Source organism: Phalacrocorax carbo, chromosome 25, assembly GCF_963921805.1.
Source record: "Phalacrocorax carbo chromosome 25, bPhaCar2.1, whole genome shotgun sequence".
Classification (NCBI taxonomy): Eukaryota; Metazoa; Chordata; class Aves; order Suliformes; family Phalacrocoracidae; genus Phalacrocorax; species Phalacrocorax carbo.
In genome coordinates this window covers 7,293,163-7,317,871 of record NC_087537.1, presented here as the reverse complement: position 1 = coordinate 7,317,871, position 24,709 = coordinate 7,293,163, and the positions used below count along the sequence as shown (strand labels likewise).

The 24,709-nt window shown below is 53.2% G+C and overlaps 1 gene segment (V, D, J or C); it reads right to left on the bottom strand.

Moving 5' to 3' along the window:
• Positions 1 to 17,841: 17,841 nt before the first annotated feature.
• LOC135317193 (immunoglobulin heavy variable 3-21-like) lies at positions 17,842 to 21,231 on the bottom strand. The segment is given in 3 exon segments: positions 17,842 to 19,640; positions 20,454 to 20,601; positions 21,029 to 21,231. Coding segments are annotated over 3 exon segments (597 nt in total).
• Between the last annotated feature and the right edge of the window lie 3,478 nt (positions 21,232 to 24,709).

The following is a 24,709-nucleotide window of genomic DNA, read 5'->3' as shown; positions in this document are numbered from 1 at the left end:
TATCTCCAAGAATGAACACTACTCAGCCTCAGGTATTTACACACATGGACAAACCCCCTCCACCACCACCATCCCCCACCCCACCACCATTTTCTCTTCCGCACTAAACAAGCCCAATTCACTCAGGATCTCCTCGTACGTCAGATGCTCCCTCCCTCATCTTCATGGACCTTTATTGCATTTGCTCTGGTACCTCCATGTCTTCCCTGTGCTGGGGGTGCAGAACTGGACGCAGCAGTCCACAGCCTCACCAGTCCTGAGCGCAAGAGCAGGCCATCCTTACAAGCAAAGAGTCAAGAAAAAATGCCGGAGGCCTGCATGGCTAAACAAAGCTAGGGAAAATGCAGGCCCACTGCTGAACAGATGGGGACATGGTGACACAGGACATGGAAAAGGGCTGAGGTACTGAATGCCTTATTTGCCTCCGTACCAGCAGGACCATCCTTCAGGAATGCCAGGCCCCAGAGTCCAGGGAGAAAGCCTGGAACAAAGAAGAATACCCTTGCACAGAGCATTCATCTTAATGTTGGATGCTTTCAATTTGGTTAAGCACAATTTTCACTTCACAAACCCATGCTGGCTGACAGGGACAGTGAAAGACGTAGGGGAAGTGCTCCAGGTGCTGGAGCAGAGAATTTCCTGCTGCCTGTGGCGAACACCATGGTAACAGAGGTTGTCCGCCTGCAGCCCATGGAGGCCCACCATGGAGCAGATATCCACCCTGCAGCCCGTAGGGTGAGCCCACACCAGAGCAGGTGGATGTGCCTGAAGGAAGCTGTGACCCTGTGAGAGATCACACTGGAGCAGGCTTCTGGCAAAACCCACGGTCCTGTGGAGAGGAGCCCACGCTGGAGCAGGTTTTCTGGCAGGACCTGTGCCCCACAGAGGACCCACACTGGAACAGTCTTTTCCTGAAGGAATTCACCCCGTGGGAATGACCCAGGCTGGAGGAGTTTGGGAAGAACTGCAGAGCACGGGAAGGACCCACGTTGGAGAAGTTCATGAAGAGCTGTGTTCCATGGCTGAGAGCACACGATGGAGCAGGGGAAGTGCATGAGAGGGCAGGAGCAGCAGAGACAACAGCTGATGAACTGACTTCAACCCCTTTCCTTGTTCTCTGCATTGCTCAGAGGGAGGAGGTAGATAAGTCAGGAGTGAAGTTGAGCCCAGTAGAATGCAAGGGGTGTCGGGAAGGTGGTCTTAGATTTGTTCTTATTTCCCATTCTCCTGCTCTCCTCCAATTTTAAGAAATTTAATTAATTTCTCCAAGTCAACTGAGTTTTGCCTGTGACAGTAATTGCTGCCTCATCTCCCTGTCCTTATCATGAGCCATGAGCCTTTCATTGTCTATTTCATCCCGTCCAGTTGAGGAGGGACTGACAGAGTGGCTTGGTGGGCACCAGGTGGCCAGCCAAGGTCAACCCACCACACCTTGTCTACTGCTTCTTCTTGATCGGCTGATCTGTAGCAGCCACCCACCACAAGGTCACCCACGCTGATCTGCCCTCTGTCTTTCCTAAACAGCCTGGCTCCATCCACTACAGTACTCCTGTAAGCTACCGCGCTGCACCTCCGTGATCCCAGAGCTCTACAGCCAAGCCGCGGAGGGGAGACTGGGCCGTGTTGGAGAGGAGCCCAGGCAACGTCCACTAAACTAGACTTCACCGTGCAGCCTCTGGAGTTCCCAGAATAGATGCTCCTGCATCACAACTGGTCTCAGCCCTTAAGCCACGCTTCCCTTCACCACCTCGTACTACAAGCACGCCACAGGTCTGTTTCCTGCACCTGCCATTGAGTGACACCAACCTGTGCTTAGCAGCTGCTAGAAAGAAATGCTGAGAAGTGGGTATTCTCTGTCAGTTGGTTTTTGGTCGACTCTGCTGCAGAGCTGCTCCAGCGTGAGCCTAGCAGCACAGTAATACACTGCTTCATCCTCTGGCTTTGCTGCCCGGATCTGCAGTGTGAACCTGTTCTGGGAGCTCTGCAATGATCCAGTGAAGCGATCCCGGAAACCTTCTCCATAGGAACCACCCGCATAAATCCAGTCCAGAGTGCCACGTGAACCTTGTCGATACCAGTACATGTAGTCGTTGCTCATGCTGTCACCACTCATGCTGCACTGGAAGGTGACTCCATCTCCCTCTCGCACGGCCAGTTCCCTCTCGTGTTGCTCCAAGGCCACCTGGCCAGTGACTGCTGCAGTGAAGAAGAGCAAGCCACAATCACTCCAAGATTCAGCAAAGGTCAGGGCAATGCTGGTTGGGCATTGCGATGGCACTGGACCAGCAGGAGGACTAAATCCTTCTCTTTGAACCCAGCAGGCAAAGATGGGTAGGGGCATAGAGCTGGTACCAGGAGCTGGGGAGGTGGGAGACGCCACATTTCCCTCCCTCCTTCTCCCTGTCAGACAGGGAACTGTTTCTGATTTTCCCTTTTGAAGCAGGAAGGTTTTGCTCCTGGGGGACAAATCCCTTTGGCTTTGCCCAGCTGGATGGTGAGGAACCCAACCTCCTATTCCTCAAACAGCCCTGCAAGTGCACAGGGGGGACAAGGTCCTCTCACAGAAAAGTGGGGCTCGGGCCCTATGCTGACACCCTCGGCCTGCTCTTTGCAAGATGGGTCACAGTGCCCCATGAGCAGGGTGCCAGCCCAGGTGCAAAGCATTAGGCCCCGACATGTGGGAGTCGCAGGCAGGTGCCCTGCCTGTCCCCACACTGCAGAGGAGCCAGGCTGGACGGGGGGGCCTAGCTGAGAGCTAGAAGAGGAGGAGGGCTGTTGCAACCATGCTCCAGGCGGGTACATGGGGAGGTAGAGCTGGGGGAGAGGTCAGGCTGCAAGAGGTCAGCACAGCTCCACAGAGCCATGCAGAGCACAGGGGCATGCTCAGTTCCTGGGTGAGGGCATCACCCCTTCCTGTCACTTACCTATGATGGGCAATAACCCCCCACACAGGACAGCCCACATGGCCAGGCCCGCTCTGTCTCACCCCTCTCCAGCTCCTCTCTGCCTGCAGTACAGCTCAGCCCACATCTCTGTGTCTGTGCCTCTGTCCCTGCAGTCAGTCCTAGTCCCTCCTACTCACTCCCTCGCTCTATGACCACACTGAAGGTAGAGGCGGGGCTGTAGGAGCACAAGAAGTTGAAGCTGTTGGCGCTGTCTTGGGTGTCTCTCACCCTGCAGGGTGCAATAACAGATGCTTGCTTGGCAGGAAATCCTCTGGTGGGCAAAATGTGACATGTGCTTCTAGGGTCTCCCCCATCCTTCCTCTGAGGAAGGACAGGGGAGTGCTGCTGAGACTTTGAAGCCAGCCCTAGGAGTGGCACGAGGTCTTCCCACTGGACCCCTGTCCCTTGGCACTGCTGTGGTGCTGCTTCTCCTGGGTGGGACCCCCCTGAGCCCAGCTCCACTTGCACAGGACACCCCTAGCCAAATGTGCTCCTCACACTTGCTCCCTCCACTTGCTTCCTCAGGCAGTAGGGGCTGCTCAGCAGAGCACGGACACTCCCTTCCCTGTGCTCATCCTCCACACTGGGATCCCAGAGCTCCCCCTAGCACCACAGGATGGGACACCTACTGAGGCCTGACACAATGTCACAATCTGACAGGTACCACCATTTTGAGGAGCATTGCCCACTCCACAGTGGCCCTCCACAGACTGTCTGAACCCTTCCCCTCCCCTCCCTTTTCATGGGAGAACCATCACGGCCCCCTGGGGAGAGGATCCAAGGTGGGTGTGGGAAGGGGGATTGCAGAGGGTGGAGGAACCCATTGAAGCTGGAGGCCTGAGGTGGGAAGAAGCAGCCGGAGGATGCAGGGCCAGGGTGGCCTAAGGTGCCCTGGGTCACTTGGAGATGCCCAGCATGGTAGGACATGCTGGGTTCCCCACGGCCCTAAGCGCATGGAAGGCTGAAGCTCTGCTGCACGACACCCTCAATGTTCTCCTTGATGGGGTTCCTCATAAAAACCGATGCTGGCCCTCAGTGTACACGCAGGAGCACATATGCACATGGAGCCAACATAGTGAAAACATACTGACAACATAGTGAAAAGAATATTCAACATGTGGATGATGAGGCAGGAATGGCTCAAACTCTTGCTTCATCTACTCCACCACTTCCCTGTGCTTCTGCTTGTCATCTCCATGATCCAGCGGCTGCAAACACACATGCCCTTAAGCTCTTGTTACCATTAGAGTCTCAGAGCTCCCTCTCTTTCCCACTGAGCTCCCAAATGGCCCTCTGTACTTTCCCCATTTCCTCTGCTCACTCCTCAGGGAGTAAAACTTTGAGCTGGAATGAGTCGACCTGAGCCATGACCAAACCCAGAGCAGGGCTTTTTGCACCCCTCACCAGCTGGACCAGGACTGGGTACCAGCCTTACTGTAGAAGCCTGGAAACAGCAAACTTGTTTCCAACACCAAAGCAGATTTGAAATAGCAGGGTAAATGGGTTTGATGGGTAGACTTTTCAGGGGATAAGGAATTGGTTGGATGGTCGCATCCGGAGGGTAGTGGTCAATGGCTCAATCTCCAGATGTAGCCCAGTGATGAGTGGTGTCCCTCAGCGGTCCATCCTGGGGCCCGTACAGTTGAATATCTTCATCAATGACATAGACAGTGGGATCATGTCCACCCTCAGCAAGTTTGCGGATGACACCAAGCTGAGCGGTGCAGTTGACACGCCAGAAGGTTGGGATGTCATCCAAAGAGACCTGGACAAGCTGGAGAGGTGGGCCTGGGAGAACCTCATGAGGTTCAACAAGGCCAAGGTCCTGCACCTGGGTGGGGCAAACCCCGGTATCAGTAGAGGCTAGGGGACAGTTAGTGGGGGAATCCGGGGCACAGGTTACATTTTCCTCCTTCCTTCCAGTTGAGGGCAGCGATGTTGGAAGAATCAGGCAGACCCAATCTATTAAGCCATGGATTTGAGGCTGGTGTTCTTTTCCTGAAAAGCGCGTTCATTTGCCTAATGTGCAAAATGCCAAAGTACACACAGAGCAGAGGTATTTTATTCAATATATTTTTGTGCAAAGATGGGTGCTACGTGGCAACACGCAAAGCTAGCACACCACACGAAGAAACTGCAAGGTATTTATACAGTTAAATGTATCAGTAACAGCTAATATTCACAACCACCCACCCCTGTCTCCGTGCCAATGGCACAGAAGCGGCCAGTGCCAGGGACAGGCTGTCGGCCCACAGCAAGCCCTCGCAGGACCCTGCCCGTGCCCCGCACCCCCAGCCCGCCCTGGCCTCTCTCCTATCGCCTGCCCGCGGGGACAAGACACACGGATGCGGGTGCTGCACATGAGGAGGGGCAGGGGCAGTCGAGGCTGTTTGTCCTCGAGAAGGGAAGGCTCATTGCACATCTCAATATATGGAAACATGTGAAGAGAGAGTGTAAAGATGTGGCCAGGCTCTTTTCAGTGGTGCTCAGCTACAGCTCAAGAGGCAGTGCACACAGAATGAAACACAGGATTCTCCTTCTGAACATCAGGAAGCATACTTTCAATGTGATGTTGACTGAGGACCGGCGCAGGTTGCCCAGAGGTTTTGTGGAGTCTCCATGCTTTGAGATATTCAAAAAACTGTCCAGACATGGTCTTGGGCAACGGGCTCTAGGTGGCCCTCCTTAAGCAGGCGGGATGGACCAGATGACCCCCAGAGGTGCTTTCCAACTTCAACCTTCCTGTGATTCTGTGAAAGACTCACAGGCACCTCCATTACTTTGCAGATGTTATGTGCAAGGGTGTGGAAATGACCCCACTCCTACTCCCTTGCCCCTACTCCTCCTCTCGGCACTGCAGAGCTGTTCGTCTGTTGCTCTGCCCCAAACCGCTCCCTCCCATCCCTTGCAATTTGTTGTCTGTTTCCTACAGGGCTGCAAGACTGTCCTGCTGGGGACCAGTGCCACCAGGCTCTCTGTTCCTCCATTCCATGCAGAAGTAACACCAGAAATGGAGAGTGGGAGATGCTAGGGCTGCAGGGATAGGCTCAAGTTCTCAGGAGCTGGGTCTCCCCATCCCTCTTACCCTGGATGGTAAAAACCCCACAGACATGGGAGTCCACATAGCCCAACTGCTGCCTCTTACCTTCTTCCCATGGTTTTGACCACGGTTCCCCTGTCTGTGCCCCTGTCACGCTGCCTGGCCCACCATAACCCCACACTATGCTCCAGGCACAGCCCCATTACACCCTTGGCACTGGTCTGGCCTGTGACAACTCTGAACCTAAATGCCAATGGGTAGTAAAAAGCAAGTAGCTGACACGGTCCCCCTTGGGTGTCCTTTCTGTCACTCCCACCAGAACACAAGAAGCTGTCCCTCCAATCAAGTGTGGCAATGCCCAGTGTACCGCAGTTATGGTTGGCCTGGTGGGAAAAGGTCTTGTGGGCAACAGGATCCATGTGGCTGCAGGAAGATCCCCAGCCCTTCCTCGGGAGCCTGAGCTGCCTGCACCTAACGGGATGCTGTGAGTAGCAGGCTACATGAATCTAGCAGAAGATGAACCTGTAAGCACAAAGCAGAGTCACTATGTGCCCTGCTCGTCTCCACTGCACAGACCTCCTTGGTTGGATCTGAAACATGCCAGAAAGCCAACGGAGCAGTTTACCTACAGCCGCACTCTGACTGGCTTGTGGCAACAGCCCAAGTGGAAAAAATGGAAGTGGGAAACATCGTTGCCAAAGCCCAACCAATTTGGGTATCTCCAGTGGTCCTAACCAGAAGACTCTTTTCCAGGGGTAAGTTGGCCTGAGTGCGCACAGGTGTACAATGGGCTACACATAACTAAGGAGCTTCTGCAACGTGCTGTGCTGCACATTCCCCTGTCAGAGGATGAACTCAGATGCCAAATCACAGGGGAAGAGCCTGGATCTGCCACGCATGTGGCATCAGCCGTGATGCATGTTCTTATCTTCACTACAACTCCAGCTGCTGAGTAACTGTTATGTTGCTGCACTAGCTAGCTAATCAAACTGTGGTTACTGTTTCACCTCTCGCTCTGCCTGGAAGGATAGCTTCAAAGTGGACATGGAAGAGTTATGAGATGCTTCCCTGTCTGCTCAGGACAGAGATACCTGACTGACGTACAGTAGGAGTAGGTCTTTCTAGACCCTGGTAAAACTTGGACACAGATAGGCCTGTGGAGGAGTCCATGTAGCCCCCCGAGTCAGAGTATTTGCATGCCAGCTGTAGTGCCTGACCATGCTATGGCTGCTCTGTTCACATGGAAGTCCTGAAAAGGAAATTAATATCAGCTCTCTTGGAACTGCAGTGTAGATGCCCTTACTTCCTCATATACTCCAAAGCTATTACAGCTAGCCGTTCACCCAGAGCATGCATAACATTGCGTGAAGTGAGAGAGACAGCACCCGCACCGGTCAGACTGCAAACAGCTGTCCTAGCAGCAATGGTCAGTGCATAGACAACAGGATGCTGGGCTGGCAGGGGCACGTGCCAGAGCATGCGGCCTAAATAACAGCACACAGCTTCCTTAGTCAAAGTGGGCAACTGGCTGCTATGAAACAAGGATGGCCAAAGTCTGAAAGCCATCACAGCCCAGTATCTCCAGGATTTGGAACATAACAACCACATCTGTAGGCCAAGCCCCGTTGGGCAAAATCTTGGCACCGACAAAACCGCAATGCTGGCCTTTCCAAAGGACTGATAAGCCTTTGTGGACACACAGTATGGGTGAGCAATTGTCCTACAGGGGAAATATAGAATGGAAAATTTTTACGTATGCATTAATTATTCCATGGGTGGACTCCTCTACATCTGCTCATACCGTCCCACTAGACATTCAAGGATGTCAGGAATGGGCTGTGGAGAAATGGTGTCTAAACGGTGCCACAGAAGACCCAGTTATATCCTGAGCCGACCAGCAGACATGTACCGTAACAGCCTCACAGGATGAAGGAACATCCCTCAAAATGGGAAAATTGCTCTTGTAGCCTACCACCAGCCCACGAACCTCATGTTCGCCTACAGACAGTAAGATTTCACACATATTCCATGCAATTACTTTGTTTGACCATGAGAGAACCATCGATATAAACAGAGATTAGTGCTGTTACTAGAACAATAAAGCCATTAATAGTAATCCCTACAGAATAACAGTCTGTAATTAGACAGAGAAACAGAAAAAATGCCATCCTTCCCCCAATTAATTCAGCAGTAATGGACCCTCTCCTCTCACTGCCAATGTATGGAACTGGAGGCTTCCTAAACAATCTTCAGTTTACTGCAAATGTGGAACCTGAAACACTGTTCTTGCTGGAATCTGATGATCAAGGCAAAAATGTAGAGGTATTCACTCTGCTGAACGAGCAGGTAGCGCTGCCGTTGCCAGGTGGTAGGACAGCTTTGGTGGTTTTACCTCCACCACCACTGCCATTCAACAACTGTTCTCATGCCCATTATTTGTTTTTTGCCACTATACTGGTATTAATAATTATAGTAATTGCTCTCTGTCATGGTTTAACCCCAGCTGGCAACTGAGCACCACACAGCCGGTCACTCACTCTACCCGCAGTGGAGCAGGGGAGAGAATCAAAAGGGTAAAAGTGAGAAAGCTCATGGGTTGAGACAGTTTAATAGCTAAAGCAAAAGTTGCACGCGGAAGCAAAGCAAAACAAGGAATTCATTCACTACTTCCCATGAGCAGGCAGGTGTTCAGCCATCTGCAGGAAAGCAGGGCTCCATCACGCGTAACGGTTACTTGGGAAGACAAAAACACCGTAACTCCCCTGATCCTCCTTCTTCTCTCAGTTTTATTGCTGAGCATGACATCATATGGCATGGAATATTCCTTTGGTCAGTTGGGGTCAGCTGTCCCAGCTGTGTCCCCTCCCAGCTTCTTGGGCAGCCCCCCCCTACTCACTGGTGAGGTGGGGTGAGAGGCAGAGAAGGCCTTGACTCTGGGTGAGCACCGCTTAGCAATAACGAAAACATCCCTGTATCATCACCACTGTTTTCAGCACAAATCCAAAACATAGCCCCATACCAGCCACTGTGAGGAAAATTAACTCTGTCCCAACCAAAACCAGTCTTTCTGGCTGTCAGGAAGGGCTGCTAGATTCTGCATCTAACTTGCAAATCGCAATATTGTTAAGAGCATTCAATAACATGTGGATCAGTGCTGTGGAGTGGTGCTAGCGGGGAGACTCTTGACCATCAAGGATGCAGTGTTCCACGTCACAAATGGTCTAGAGTCGATGCAGGCGTGTTCTGTGCCCTACTGTACTGCTCATACCACCTCATGTGTGTTTGATGCTGCAGCAGCGTGGGGTTCCCAGCGTCAGAATGGATGTAAGATTGCAAAACTTCCTATCAATTTTCCTGGGACGTTCATAAGAGAGTCCTCTATTCTCAGGAGTGTTTATGCCTTTTCTTCGAGATTCAGAAGGCTCCAGCACCTCCTGGGGCAAATCATCCTGCATCATGCAGGGTCTTCAGGGACAAGACCAGGAGGTCAGTCTGGAGCAAGGCCATTGCCAGGTTACTCTCAATAATCTTGGGAGAGATACCGGAGGACTGGAGGAAAGCAAATGTCACCGCTGTCTTCAAGAAGGGCAAGAAGGAAGTCCCAGAGAATGACGGGCTGGCCAGGAAGATGATGGAGCAACTAGCCCTTGAAAACATTTCCAGGCTCACAAAGAATGTCAGCAGGATTCACCAAAGAGGAGTTATGCTGGACCAACTTGATAACCAACCTCTGTGATGAAATGACTGGCGTTGTAGATGAGGGGAGAGCAGCGGGTATCGTTTGCCTTGACTTCAGGAAGGCTTTCAACACAGTCCTCCAACATCAGGTCCTCCGAGAGAAGCTCATGTAGTCTGGGCTGGATTAGCAGATGATGATCTGGACTGAACACTGGACATGCAGCCTGTCCCCAAGCGTGCTGACCAGTGCCATGAAGTCCAGCTGGAGGCCAGTATCCAGCAATGTACCCCGGGGGTCAGCACTGGGCCCAGTCCTCCTTAACATCTTCAGCGTCACCTGGAGGATGGAATAAAGAGCACCCACAGCAAATTTCTTGATGAAACAAAACTGTGAGGCCTGGGCTGCTACACCAGAGGCCTGGGCTGCCATCCAGAGGGCCCTCCGCAGGCTGGAGAAATGGGCTGTCAGGAACCACACGCAGTTCAGTGAGGTGTAGCTGTTTTGTCTGGCATAGAGATACTTTTCTTCATAGCAGCTCGCATGGCGCTATGCTTTGAATTTGTGAGCAAGACAGTGTTGATGACACAGGGATGTTTAACCTCCTGCTCAGCAGTGCTTACACAGTGTCAAGGCCTTTCCTGTTTCTCATGCTGCCTCACCAGCAAGCAAGCCAGGAGTCACCAATAAGCTGTGAGGGGACACAGCCAGGACAGCTGATCCCAGCTGAACAAAGGAATTTTCCATACAACTCAGGGAAAGAAGGAGGAAAGGAGGCTATTCAGATTTAGGGCATTTGCCTTTTCAAGTAACAGTTATGCATGAGCAGTGCCTGCCTTGCTGGAAATGGCTGAACACCCGCCTGCAGATGGGAAGCAGGGAATGAATTCCTTCTTTTGCTTGGCTTGTGCACGCAGCTTTTTCATCACCTCTTAAACTGCCTTGATCTCAGCCCATGAGTTTTCTCTCTTTTACACTTCCAGTTCTCTCGCCCATCCTGCTGAGGGGGCAGGGAGCGAGAGGCCGTGTGGTGCTTTAGCTGCCTGTTGGAGTTAACCCACAAGAGAACAGAAAGGAACTAGTACCTGGGAGGAACAAGCCCATGTAGCAGTACGTGCTGGGGGCCATCCACCTGGAGACGCCCTAAGGTCCTAAGGCTCCTTCTGGACACCAAGTTGAAGATGAGCCAGCAATGTGACCTTGCAGCTGTATGGGGTTTAGGTGGCAAGGGCCTGGAAGCAGGGTGGGCTGCACGGGTGGCCTCTGTGAGAGGAGGCCAGGTCTGCCCCTGCGTTTGACACAGGTGATCCCAGCCAGCCCCAAAAAGGACCCACAGCTGGCCAAAGCTGAGCCAATGAGCCAAGCTGGTGGCACTTCTGTGAGAGTGTATTTACGACAGAGCTAAAAAAATGATGCCGGAGTGTCTGTTCGGAAAGAAAAGTAAGAGAAATTGTGAGGAAAAAAACCCTGAAGACGCCAAGTCAGTGAAGGAGGGGCAGGAGGTGCTACAGGTGTCACAGCAGAGATTCCCCTGCAGCCCCTGGAAGAGACCATGGTGGAACAGGTATTTCCCTGCCACCTGTGCAGCATCCTACGCCAGAACACGTGAGTAAGCCCTGACTGGAACTGGTCCCTGAGGAGAATCCATGCAGCAGCAGCTCTTTCCTCAAGGACTGAAGACCTTGATAAGGAACCACCCCAGAGCCATTTTGTGAAGGGTTGCAGACCGTGGGAGGCAGGAAGTAAGAGCTGGGACAAAGCGTTGTGAACTGATCCTAAACCCCATTCCCCATCACCCACGAGCCACTCAGGGAGAGGAGGTGGAGGAATCGGGAATGAAGGTATGAAGTTAGGCATGGGAGGAAGGAGAGGGGCATGCGGGGGAAGGTGGGTATTGTTTTTGTGTCTCACAACCCTACTCATTTAACTGCCAATAAATTAAAACTGCAGAGTACAGGAAAGGCCGGGAACTCCTGTGGTGCACAGTGATGGCCCCTCACTGCCTGGGAACGGCCCTGAGCCCCCCACCCTAGGTACTCCCCTGCCACCCAGCTCCAACACCCTGGGCTGGGCCCCAGCAGGCTTGTGTTAAAGCTCCCCTGGATTTCCTGTCCCTGTGCCACCAGCACAGAAGTAGCGGGCAGAGTCCCAGGGGCACAAGGCACACAGGGACAGAGAGGACTCAGAACTGGATTTATCCCAGGACACCATGGCTTGCCCTTCCACTGCTGCACCATACTTCTTCAGAACACCCAAGGGTTGGCTGAATAAGGACACCCACTCAAGTGCCCTCTCTTCTGGCTCTCCCACACCCCCTGGGTCCTGCCTTTCAGAGACCTCATCACACTGGGCTGTACTGCCTGACACTTTTTCCTCTGCACGTCCAGCAGGCAGGGGCAGAGCAGGGTGTCCACAGGCAGAGTGAGGGCACAGGACCAAAATGTTCTTTGTGGTCCTCCTCTGCCCTGGCAGGCCCTTGCAGAAGAGCAGGGCACTTCCTTCCACATATCATTACGCACCATCTCACTGTGCTTAAGGAAGAAGGAAAGCAACAGAACTTGGCACCTCTGTCCCTCCAACCCTTGCTAGGGGGATCCCTGTGTCATGGCCAGGTCCTTGAGCAAAAGCAATCCCACGTATGAGTTTGCCTTTGCCTGTGGCAGGAATAACCCAGACTGTTTCCCCCAGCATATTTTTTATGTGCACTACAGGGACTCCATCCCCTTCCACAGTACGTAAGGGTTCTGACTGGGCAGCTCCAGCTCAATTGGCATGTCCCTAGGCAGAGAGAGTGTGTCATGGTTTTAGCTGGGATAGAGTTACTTTTCTTCACTGCAGCTGGCATAGTGCTGTGCTTTGGACTTAGTATGATAACAATGCTGATAACACACCAATGCTTTGGCTGTTGCTGGGTAGCGCTTGTACTAGTCAAGGACTCTTCCAGCTTCCCGTGCTCTGCTGGGGGCACAAGAAGCCAGGAGGGCAGGGGGCACAGCTGAGAGAGAAGAATCAAACTGGCCAAAGGGACATTCTAGCTCATGTAACGTCATGTCCAGTATGTTACCTGGGAGGGGCTGGCCGTGGGAGGGAAGCAGGAATCGCAGCTTGGGACGGGCAGCATCAATCGGCAGGTGGTGAGCGGTTGTATCATTTGTGTTTCTGTTTTTTTCCCTTTTTCTTTTTATTACATTATAATTAGTCTTATTACTATAATTATCATCGTTATTATAATTTGTATATTATAATTATCACAGAATCAGAGAATCCCAGGTGGGAAGGGACCTCAGCGATCATCTAGTCCAACCTTTCTGGGAAGAGCACAGTTTATACAAGACGGCCCAGCACCCTGTCCAGATGACTCTTGAAGGTGTCCAACGTGGCCGAGCCAACCCCTTCCCTGGGGAGATTATTCCAATGGTGACTGTCCTCACTGTGAAAAATTTTCCTCTGGTGTCCAATCGGAATCTCCCCAAGAGCAACTTGTGTCCATCCCCCCTTGTCCTCTCCATGGGACTCCTTGTAAAAAGGGAGTCTCCATCTTCTCTGTAACTACCCCTGAAGTACTGGTACACGGGGATGAGATCCCCTCTGAGCCTCCTTTTCTCAAGGCTCAACAAACCCAGCTCTCCCAGCCTATCCTCATACGGCAGCTTCCCAGTCCTCAGATCATCTTGGTGGCCCTTCTTTGGACCCCTTCCAGCCTGGCCACATCCTTTTTGTTGAGTGGGGACCAGAACTGTACACGGTGCTCCAGGTGTGGTCTGACAAGCACTGAGTAGAGTAGGATAATGATTTCTTTATCTCTGCTGGTGATGCCCTTTTTGATGTAACCCAGCATCCTGTTGGCCTTCTTGGCCGCAGCAGCCACTGTTTGCTCATAACGGGGCCAGAAGCCTGGATTTAGAGGGACAGGAAGCCAAACAACTGGGATCCCTTACTAGGGAAGCGGGCATTGGCAAAGCAATTGGAAAAGGGAAACAAGCCCTCAGCCTCTGGAGGTGACTCCTCTTTGGTGTGAGAGAAAGATACCCTTCAAGGAAGATATTGGATTTCACCTAGGAAAATGGATGACCGTGGAGAAAGGTATCCAGTGCCCGAGGGAACTAGCCGTGCTTGAGGTGATTTATAGTGATCTAGACTATCAACAGTCATCCAAAGATCCAGATGAAGCTAAGGTCACACGACCATGTGGCAGAAGTTTGTACGGAGTGCGCCGTTGACGCATGGAAACTGATTTGCAATAATAGCCTGGAAAGGTGTCGAGGCACAAACAGTGGCGGTGTTGATCGATGAACTCCAGAATAATGAAGCAAATCTCTCTTCCTCCCTTGTCTCAGCTGTTGAGAAACTATCCCAAGAGGTCCAGCACCTCGAAGTTATGTCCTACTCCCTACCTGTACAGACCAGTATCTCAGCCATTAGGAGTAAGCATCCCTCTGCTCAAGAGCGAGGACACACACAACGGGGCACCCTATGGTTCTACCTGCATGACTACAGAAAGGACATGAAGAAGTGGGATGGAAAACCTACGTCGACCCTAGAGGCACAGGTATGTGAGGTGCAAGGAAAACAATCATTTAGGGGAATTCCTCCAGGGATGCCGCTGCTCCAGTTTCCAGTGAGCAATTCCCCAGACAGAGGAGCAAAAGTGCTGATATTATTTCTGATCTTAATTAGAGACACTTGTGATTCGTATTTACAAGAAGTTAGTGACAAATACTTTGATCAGGACTAGAGGGGCCCTGCCTCCAGCCGGGTGGAGGAAAGGGACAACCAGGCTTGCTGGACTGTGTGGATCCGATGGCCTGGCACATCCGACCCACAGGAGTATAAAGCTTTAGTGGACACTGGCGCACAGTGCACCTTAACGCCATCCAACTCTATAGGGGCAGAGCCCATCAGCATTGCTGGAGTGACAGGGGGATCCCAAGAGATAACTGTATTGGAGGCCGAAGTGAGCCTAACCAGGAACGAGTGGCAGAAGCACCCCATTGTGACTGGCCCAGAGGCTCCGTGCATCCTTGGCATAGACTGCCTCAGGAGAGGGTATTTCAAGGACCCAAAAGGGTACAGGTGGGCTTTTGGTGTAGCTGCCTTGGAGACGGAGGAAACTAAACAGCTGTCTACCTTGCCTGGCCTCTCAAAGGACCCTTCTGTGGTGGGGCTGCTGAAGGTCAAAGAACAACATGTGCCGACTGCCACCACAACAGTGCACCGACGGCAATATCGCACCAACCGAGACACTCTGATTCCCATCCACGAGATCATTCTTCGACTGGAGAGCCAAGGAGTCATCAGTAAGACCCACTCACCCATTAATAGCCCCATAGGACCAGTGCAGAAGTCTAATGGAGAGTGGAGGCTAACAGTAGACTATCGTGGCCTGAACGAAGTCACGCCGCCACAGAGTGCTGCTGTGCCAGACATGCTAGAACTTCAATACGAACTGGAGTCCAAGACAGCCAAGTGGTGTGTCACAACTGATATCACTAATGCATTCTTCTCAACCCCTCTGGCAGCAGAGTGCAGGCCACAGTTTGCTTTCACTTGGAGGGGTGTCCAGTACACCTGGAATCGACTGCCCCAGGGGTGGAAACACAGCCCTACCATTTGCCATGGACCGATCCAGGCTGCACTGGAACAGGGACAAAACTCCAGAACACCTTCCCTACATTGATGACATCATCGTGTGGGGCAACACAGCGGAAGAAGTTTTTGAGGAAAGGAAGAAAATATTCCAAGTCATTCTGAAAGCTGGTTTTGCCATAAAACAAAGTAAGGTGAAGGGACCCGCACAGGAGATCCAGTTCTTAGCAATAAAATGGCAGGATGGATGTCGTCATATTCCAATGGATGTGATGAACAAAATAGCAGCCATGTCTCCACCAACTAGCAAGGAGGAAACACAAGCTTTCTTGGGCGTTGTGGGTTTTTGGAGAATGCATATTCCACATTACACTCTGATCGTAAGCCCTCTCTATCAAGTGACCCGGAATAAGAATGATTTCAAATGGGGCCCTGCGCAACAGGCCTTTGAACAGATTAAACTAGAGAGAGTTGATGCAGTAGCTCTCGGGCCAGTCTGGGCAGGACAAGATGTAAAAAATGTGCTCTCCACCGCAGCCGGGGAGAATGGCCCTACCTGGAGCCTCTGGCAGAAAGCACACGGGGAGACCCGGGGTCGACCCCTAGGGTTTTGGAGTCGGGGATACAGAGGGTCCGAAGCCCGCTATTCTCCAACTGAAAAAGAGATATTGGCAGCATATGAAGGGGTTCGAGCTGCTTCAGAAGTGGTTGGCACTGAGGCACAGCTGCTCCTGGCACCCCGACTGCCAGTGCTGGGCTGGATGTTCAAAGGAAACGTCCCCTCCACACACCATGCAACTGATGCTACGTGGAGTAAATGGGTTGCACTGATCACCCAGCGGGCTCGAGTAGGAAACCCCAGTCGCCCAGGAGTCTTGGAAGTGATTATGGACTGGCCAGAAGGCAAAGACTTTGGAATATCACCAGAGGAGGGGGTGACGCGTGCTGAAGAAGCCCCACCGTATAACCAACTGCCAGAAGATGAGAAGCAATACGCCCTGCTCACTGATGGGTCCTGTCGCCTTGTGGGAAAGCACCGGAGATGGAAGGCTGCTGTATGGAGTCCTACACGACAAGTCGCAGAACCTGCTGAAGGAGAAGGTGAATGGAGCCAGTTTGCAGAGGTAAAGGCCATCCAGCTGGCCTTAGACATCGCTGAACGGGAGAAGTGGCCAGTGCTCGATCTCTCTACTGACTCCTGGATGGTGGCAAATGCCCTGTGGGGCTGGCTACAGCAGTGGAAGCAGAACTGGCAGCGCAGAGGCAAACCCATCTGGGCTGCCGCACTGGGGCAAGATATTGCTGCCCGGGTAGAGAACCTGGTTGTAAAGGTACGGCATGTGGATGCTCACGTCCCCAAGAGTCGGGCCACTGAAGAACATCGAAACAAACAGCAGGTGGATCAGGCTGCCAAGATTGAAGTGGCTGAGGTGGGTCTGGACTGGCAGCAAAAGGGTGAACTATTTCTAGCTCGGTGGGCCCATGACACCTCAGGCCATCAAGGGAGAGATGCAACATACAGTGGGCTCGTGATCGAGGGGTGGACTTGACCATGGACACTGTTGCACAGGCTATCCACGAATGTGAAACGTGCGCTGCAATCAAGCAAGCGAAGCGGGTAAAGCCTCTGCGGTGTGGGGGACGATGGCTGAAATACAAATATGGGGAGGCCTGGCAAATTGACTGTATCACACCACCACAAACCCGCCAAGGCAAGCCTTTCCTGTGTCTGGAAAAACAAGTCCTGTGGCGACATGGCACCCCAGAGAGAACTGAGTCAGACAATGGGACTCATTTCCGAAACAACCTCATAGACACCTGGGCCAAAGAGCACGGCATTGAGTGGGTGTATCACACCCCCTGTCACGCACCAGCCTCTGGGGAAATCGAAAGATACAACGGACTATTAAAGAATACACTGAGAGCAATGGGGGGGTGGGAACATTTAAACACTGGGATACACATTTAGCAAAAGCCACCTGGTTCGTCAACACGAGGGGATCTGCCAGGCGAGCTGGCCCTGCCCAGTCAGAAATCCTACGTACTGTGGAAGGGGATGGAGTCCCTGTAGTGCACGTAAAAAATATATGTTGGGGAAAACAGTCTGGGTTCGTCCTGCCTCAGGCAAAGGCAGGGGCTTTGCATTGTGGGACTGCATTTGCTTGAGGACTTGGGTGCTCTTGGTGGGTGATGCGGGAGGATGGAGGAGTCCGGTGTGTGCCTCAAGGGGCTTTGATTTTGCATGAAAACAGCCAATGAACCTAACGGTGTGCTGTTAACTGCTATATAATATTGTACGGCATCACTGCTGTGGTTGCTATATGTCATATCAATGGTATCACGGTGGGAATCTCCCAATTAATAATAACAACAAACGAACTTTCAATTGAGCCAAGCAAAGTGCAGCAGTGAGAGAACAAGAACTACCAGTGCAGCGGTGATGGAACAAGGACTGACTTCAGCATGCAACAATCCAACACCACACACAGCACCTCTCTGAAAGACTGTTACAACAGATGAGACCCGAAGTCATGGACTAAATGAACTCAGTGGACATTTCACAGGCATTTTACAGAGGTGGTCCATAGACCAGGGGAATGATCAATGGAAATCTGTATATTCTATTAAAGGATGAGAAGGTGGGCAAGGATTATTGAAATTGTATTGAATAGTATGGGACCTGAGCATGATGTAAATGCTATGGAATAAGGGGTGCATACTGTCATGGTTTTAGCTGGGATAGAGTTAACTTCCTTCACTCTAGCTGGCATAGTGCTGTGCTTTGAACTTAGCATGGAAAAAAAACGTTGAGATAACACACAGATGTTTGGGCTGTTGCTGGGTAGTGCTTGTACTAGTCAAGGACATGTCCAGCCTCCCATGCTCTGCTGGGGGCACAGGCAGCCGGGAGGGGAGGGGGCACAGCTGAGAGAGCGGATTCAAACTGACCAAAGGGATAGTCCATACCATGTAACGTCATGCCCAGTATGTTACCTGGGAGGGACTGGCCGGGGGAGGGAGGCAGCAATCGTGGCTCAGGGACGGGCAGTGTCAGTCGGCAGGTGGTGAGTGATTGTATCGTTTGTGTTTCTGTGGTTTTATTTTCCTTTTTTCTTTCCCTTCCTTTTCCATTTTATTATATTAACATTATTGACATTATTATCATCATCATCATAATTATTATTTTATTGTAATTATTAAACTGTGCTTATCTCAACCCACAAGTGCTTTTGCTCGTCGATTCTTTTTCCCATCCCACAGGGGTGGGGTGGGGTGGGGAGTGAGCGAGTGGCTGTGTGGTGTTCAGTTGCCAGCTGAAGCTGAACCACGACACCATCACAGCCCGGTATCTCCAGGATTTGGAAAATACCAGCCACATCTGTAGGCCAAGCCCCGTTGGGCAAAGTCTTGGCACCAAAACAACAGCAATACTGGGTGTCCAAGGGACTGATAAGCCTCCACGGACACACAGTACAGGTGGGCATTGCCCTGCAGCTGACATTGCCCTGCAGCCTTTGGAGGCACGCATTAATTATTCCGTGGGTAGGCCCCTGTACGTCTACCCATACCATCGCACTAGACATTCAAGTCTGTCAGGAATGGGCTGTGGAAATCTGGGTGTCCTTGCGTAAGCTGACGCGGAAGAGACAAGCGTATCCTGAGCCTCTGTTGTCCTGCCTACATCAGCAGGCTCTGGGGTAGACTGAACAACATGAGGTGTCAAAATCCAAACCTGTTCAGGATTTCCATGTTCAAACTTTGGTTCTTCAATGCTCCCTGTCCTGCTTCTTAAACAAACCTCTTTCTCTGTTGCTTTCTGTCTGTGGGAGAGACTGAGAAGAATGGAAGAAGGTTAACAATATCTTCATGGGTTTTAACGTGTGCTTGTGGGAGACTCTGCAGCTGCTGCTGCAGCACCTCTGTGCCTGTTTCTAGGAAAAGCCAACCTAGACTAGTCCTGAGAAGCCTTCCTGCAGCCAACCACAAAAGACCTGGCTGGGTTTAAACCCCCTCCTTCAAGTTCTGGCCTGGCCCTGCCTGTGTTTCAAGCACTGTGCCCTTTTCCAGCTCTCTGGTGCTGCAGAAATAGGTAGCCGTGTCTGCAGCTGATGGAGAGACAACTTCCAGTGACAGCTGGTTCCTCAACGGGTCTGCAGAGGTGCGGACTTGCGCCTGGAAGGATGAAGCAATATGCTGGACTCTTGTGAAAGGATACTGCAACGCTATATGCTGCAGGTCTCTGCCAGGAGTCTGTCGGATCCAGTCCCAAGCGTAGCTGCTGTCGCTGATGGGTGCACCAGAGATCCAGAGATGTGGCAGGTAAGCGTGACAGACTCGGAGACATCCCACACAGTGGGGCCGGAGGCCTCTGTCTGCACCTGAGAAAGGGCACCTGCAACCCCAGAAGACAAGGATGAACAGGCAGGAACAGCTCAAGCAATCGTATTATCTACTCAGCCACTTCGCCGGGAATCTGCTTGTCATCTCCATGGTCCAGCAGCTGCAAACACACAGGCTCACAAGCTCCTGCTCCCGTTATACTCTCAGAGTCGGGAGAGAACAACAGACTTCCCCTTTTTTGCAGGGAGCTCCCAAATGGCCCTCAGTACTTTCCCCGTTTCCCCTGCTCGCTCCTCAGGGAGTAAAACTCGAGGGCTGGACTGAGTTGACCTCAGCCATGACCAAAACCAGAGCAGGGCTATTTATACACCTCACCAGTTGGGCCAGGACTGGTACCAGCCCTACCAGGAAACAATGGAATCAGCAAAACTTGTTTCCAAAGCCAAAGCAGTTTTGAAGTCAGAAGAATGAGGACTGACATTACAAAGGGAAGAAGCAAGCAAAAGGGGTAGAACTTTGGGGATAGAACCATGTAAAATCTCCTTGTCAGAAAAAACACTTGAAACCTGTGTGCTATAACTACATGAGCTTTGAGCGCAGCACTGAAATCCTGTGGGACGTGCCTCCCTTCCAGCTCTGAGCCCAGAGCGGGACCCCAACAGAAGGTTTGTGTTAAAGCTCTGCTGGATTTCCTGTCTCCGTGCGAACGGCACAGAAGTAGCGGGCAGAGTCCCGGGGGTTCAGGGCACGCAGGGACAGAGATGACTCGGACCGGGAATTGTCCCGAGATGCCATGGCTCGACCTTGTATTGATGTCCCATATTTCTTTGTAGTACCCGAGAGTTCACTAATGTAGGACACCCACTCGAGACTGCCACCGGGAGCCTGACGGTACCACCGCACTGCATAGCTCCCGAAGTCGAATCCGGACCCGCGGCAGGAGAGGCGCACGGAGCCCCCGGGCGCTCGCAGCCCTCCGCCGGACTCCAGCAGCCTCACCTGCGCCCACACCCCTGCGGACGGAGAGCGCGGGCAGCCGGGCAGGGCGCGCCCACGGCCCCAGGACCTTCACCCGCCGCCCCGGCGCCCCCCGCCCCGCCACAGCCACGGCCGCAGCCGCCCCCCGCGGGGCTCCCGGCAACCCCCCCCCCCCCCCCGCGCCCGGGGCGCTGCCCCGCCTGCCCCCCTCGGGGCTGAGCCGCGCCTGCCCCCGACACTCGGGCCCGACCCGCTGCCCGAAAGCCTCCCGCAGCCTCTGCCTGTGCCGCCCGCGCCGCCCGCTCGCCGCTTCCCCGCTAAGGAAGGCGAGCGCCAGGCGACAGCGCGCCCGGCGCGGGAGCGGCCGCAGCCCCGGGGCCCCGGGCCGGGCAGGGCCGCCCGCGGGCAGCCGCAGCCCCGGGCCCGGCCCCGGCCTCGCCGCCCTCCCCGCCCGCCTCTCACCTGCCGGCCCCGCGGCCAGCCACAAGGCCAGGAGCCACGGCCCCAGCCCGGGCGCCATCGTGCCCTGCCGCGCCGGGGCCGGCCGGCGCCGACGGGCCCGGCGGGAGCCGGAGAGGAGCCGAGCGGAGCCGCGCCGGTGCCCGCTCCTGCCCGCCCCGCCGCCTCGGCCCCTCGCCGCCCCCAACAGACACGGCCCGGCCCGGCCCGGCCCCCGGTGCCGCGGCCCCTTCGGCGAGGAGAAGGGGGGCGCGGGGCGGGACGCGGGGCAGGGCCGCGGGCAGAGGAGGAGCGCGGCGCCCCGGCAGGCGGGGGCTCCTGGCCCTCGGCTCGCAGCGCGGCTCCGGCGCTGTCCCGGCTCGTCGCCCTGCCGAGCGCTGCCCCTGCCCTCCAGAGCCTGGAAAAGTTGGCTACCGGGAACCCCGTGCGGTTCAACAAGGGGAACGGCAAAGCCCGGAACCGGGGGAGGAGCTCCAGCTGCACCTTGGCCTTCCTCACCCCATCCCCACTCAACCTGGCAGCGTCCCTGTGCTGCTCCCAGGAGACCTGTCCCTGCTGCCACTGCCCGTGCAGTTCCTTCTTGCCCTCTAGTATGACCAGCACGTACTGACTCAGCCATGGCGGTCCCTTGCCTTCCTTTCCTGATGTCTTACAAATGGGCACAGAGGTCTCCTACACTCTGTGGAAAGCACCCTTAAAGACTTGCCAGCTCTGTTCCGCTCCCTTGTCCCTGCGGGCAGTTTCCCTGGGTGTCGCGTTGACCAACTCCTTGAACAGCTGGAATTTGGCTTGCCTAAAAGTCAGGGTCCTGACATTACTCTTTGCCTGTCCCGTATCCCTCAGGGCTGCAAACTCCACCAGCGTATGATCACTGCAGCCAAAGCTGCCACCGGTGTTGACATCAGAGGGAGGCTTCAAAGAAGATGGGGCCAGGCCCTTTTCAGCGCTGCTCAGACACAGGTCAAGAGGCAATGCGCACAAAGGGAAACACAGGAGGCTCCTTCTGAACATTAGGTAACACTTTTTCACTGCCAGGGTGACCGAGCACAGGCGCAGGTTGCCCAGAGAGGTTGCTGGGCCTCCATGCTTGGAGGTATTCACAAGCTGTCTGGGCATGGTCCTGAGCAACTGGACCATGGTGGCCCTGCTTGAGCAGGGGGCTTGGACCAGATGGCCTCCTGAGGGGCCTTCCAAATTCATCCTTCCTGTGATTCTCTGAAAGACTCGCAGGCACATTCACATCTTGGCAGGCGATATGTGCCTGGGCAAAGGGGGAAACTGAAACTCAGGCTTTGCTACGTAAAGTCAGCTCTTTGCCATGCAAGGAGGGAGGCAAGGATGCTTAGGACAGAATTACCAGGGGAATTTATTCTTTTACGTTTTAGCTCTGCGCATAGCCGTGCCCTTGACTGATACAGAGAAAAGCAGTGACTATTGCTCGCATAAGTGGAACGTACTTGTCCTACGCTGGGTCAGTACATGCTTCTTCCCGTGCAGGCGGTACAGACCTAGGGTCAGTGGGGTGTGAATCTTCATTCTTCTAAACCCATGTCCCGTGCAGGTGTGGAGCTTTAGCCTGGATTATGGTCCGTTGCAGTTCTGGCCATGGTTACATGCCTGGTTTCATTGAAGGGTAAATCTGCTATTGTTTTGCTGTCGGTATGGGGTGTTCTGAGTTGGGAAGAGCTGGCTAAGGTTGGGTCATCAGGTCACACCGACCCTGAGGTAAAAGCCGAGAGCCTCAGCTAGTGTTCATTCCTCTAAGCAAGGGCGACTGCAGTTGGCTCCTTGCCTTTCACAGCTACTGCCCTGATGACTTCCAGGAACAGCTTTCTATAGGACTGTTGAGGAAAACTCCCTTTCCTCTTTTGGCTACAAGGTTCAAAGCTGGAAGGCAAGAGAGAAACATGCAAGTGATAGAGAAGTAATTTAGGTGGGTAAAAAAGTAGCACGCAGAAGAGTCAGGAGAGCTATTCAGCCATTGTTCCGTTTTCTGCATTGCTGGCATCTGCTGTATTTACGGTCTCCTGTTAGGTCTTAGGATGTGTTGTTCTTCTGTAAAGTTGCAGATGCAGCTAGAGACATGTGTGATGAGGTCTACAACCACGTACACAAACCCAGAGCCTGGCTTTGGAAGGATGGGGAATTACATGCATCCCCATTTGACTGGTTGACTGGATGCTTCCTGGAGCCTGAGAGGCCAACTGCTGGCCACAGCCTGTTGCTGGAGGCTGTTCCTGGACAGAACGGAGGGGAGGGGAAGGAATTCAATCACATCCAAAGGCCACTGCTGGAGGACTGCAGGGGGTATACAGTGGCATGTTGGCAGCGCATGGGTTCAGGAAGAAAGTTGAGAGATCTTCCCCCCAGTCGGAAACCAAAGGATGCAAGAGTACTCCCAAAGCATTTCCAGCCCCCAAAGCTGTGGCTTAACAGCTCTGGCCGGCCATCAGGCCTGATGCTGTCCTTTCAGGCTCCCCAGAAAGGGCATAACAAAAGGGGAGCACAAGAGGAGCCAGTTTTGCTCCTAGGATGCTGGAAGAATTGAGGCTGTAATGGACCTCTGCAAAAGGTCTAATTTAACCCTCCTGCATGAAGCAGAGTCAACCGGTGCTGAGGAGGTGCACCGGGTGTGGCAGGGATGGAGTTTCTCCGTAGCAGCCTGTATGTGCAGCTGTGATGTTTTGTGTCCAAAACCATGTTGATAACACACCAGTGTTTTAGCTGTTGCTGAACAGTGCTTACACGGCGTCAGGCACTTCTCTGTTTCTCATGTTGCCCCACCAGCTGTACAGCTGACCACAACGGGCCAAAGGGATATCCCATAGCACATGAAGTCACGCAAAGCGATAAATGTGGTGGAAAGAAGGTGGAAAGGGGGATATTTGGAGTTAATGCATTTGTCTTTCCGAAAAAAACATTATGCGTGATGGAGGCCTGCTTTCCTGGAAATGCCTAAACATCTGCCTGCCAATGGGAAGTAGGGAATGAATTCATTATTTTGCTTGGTTTGTGTGTGCCGCTTTTGCTTTACTTATTTCTTTTCATCTCAACACACAGGTCATGTCACTTTTACCCTTCCGATTCTCTGCCCCATCTCTCTACGGGTGACTAAGCGAGCAGCTGGGTGGGGTTTAGCTGCCTACCAGGGTTAGGGATGGTAGGCTGCCTACAATGTTCTCCAGTTCAGGTAGGAATATCTCCAAGAATGAACACTACTCAGCCTCAGGTATTTACACACATGGACAAACCCCCTCCACCACCACCATCCCCCACCCCACCACCATTTTCTTTTCCGCACTAAACAAGCCCAATTCACTCAGGATCTCCTCGTACGTCAGATGCTCCCTCCCTCATCTTCATGGACCTTTATTGCATTTGCTCTGGTACCTCCATGTCTTCCCTGTGCTGGGGGTGCAGAACTGGACGCAGCAGTCCACAGCCTCACCAGTCCTGAGCGCAAGAGCAGGCCATCCTTACAAGCAAAGAGTCAAGAAAAAATGCCGGAGGCCTGCATGGCTAAACAAAGCTAGGGAAAATGCAGGCCCACTGCTGAACAGATGGGGACATGGTGACACAGGACATGGAAAAGGGCTGAGGTACTGAATGCCTTATTTGCCTCCGTACCAGCAGGACCATCCTTCAGGAATGCCAGGCCCCAGAGTCCAGGGAGAAAGCCTGGAA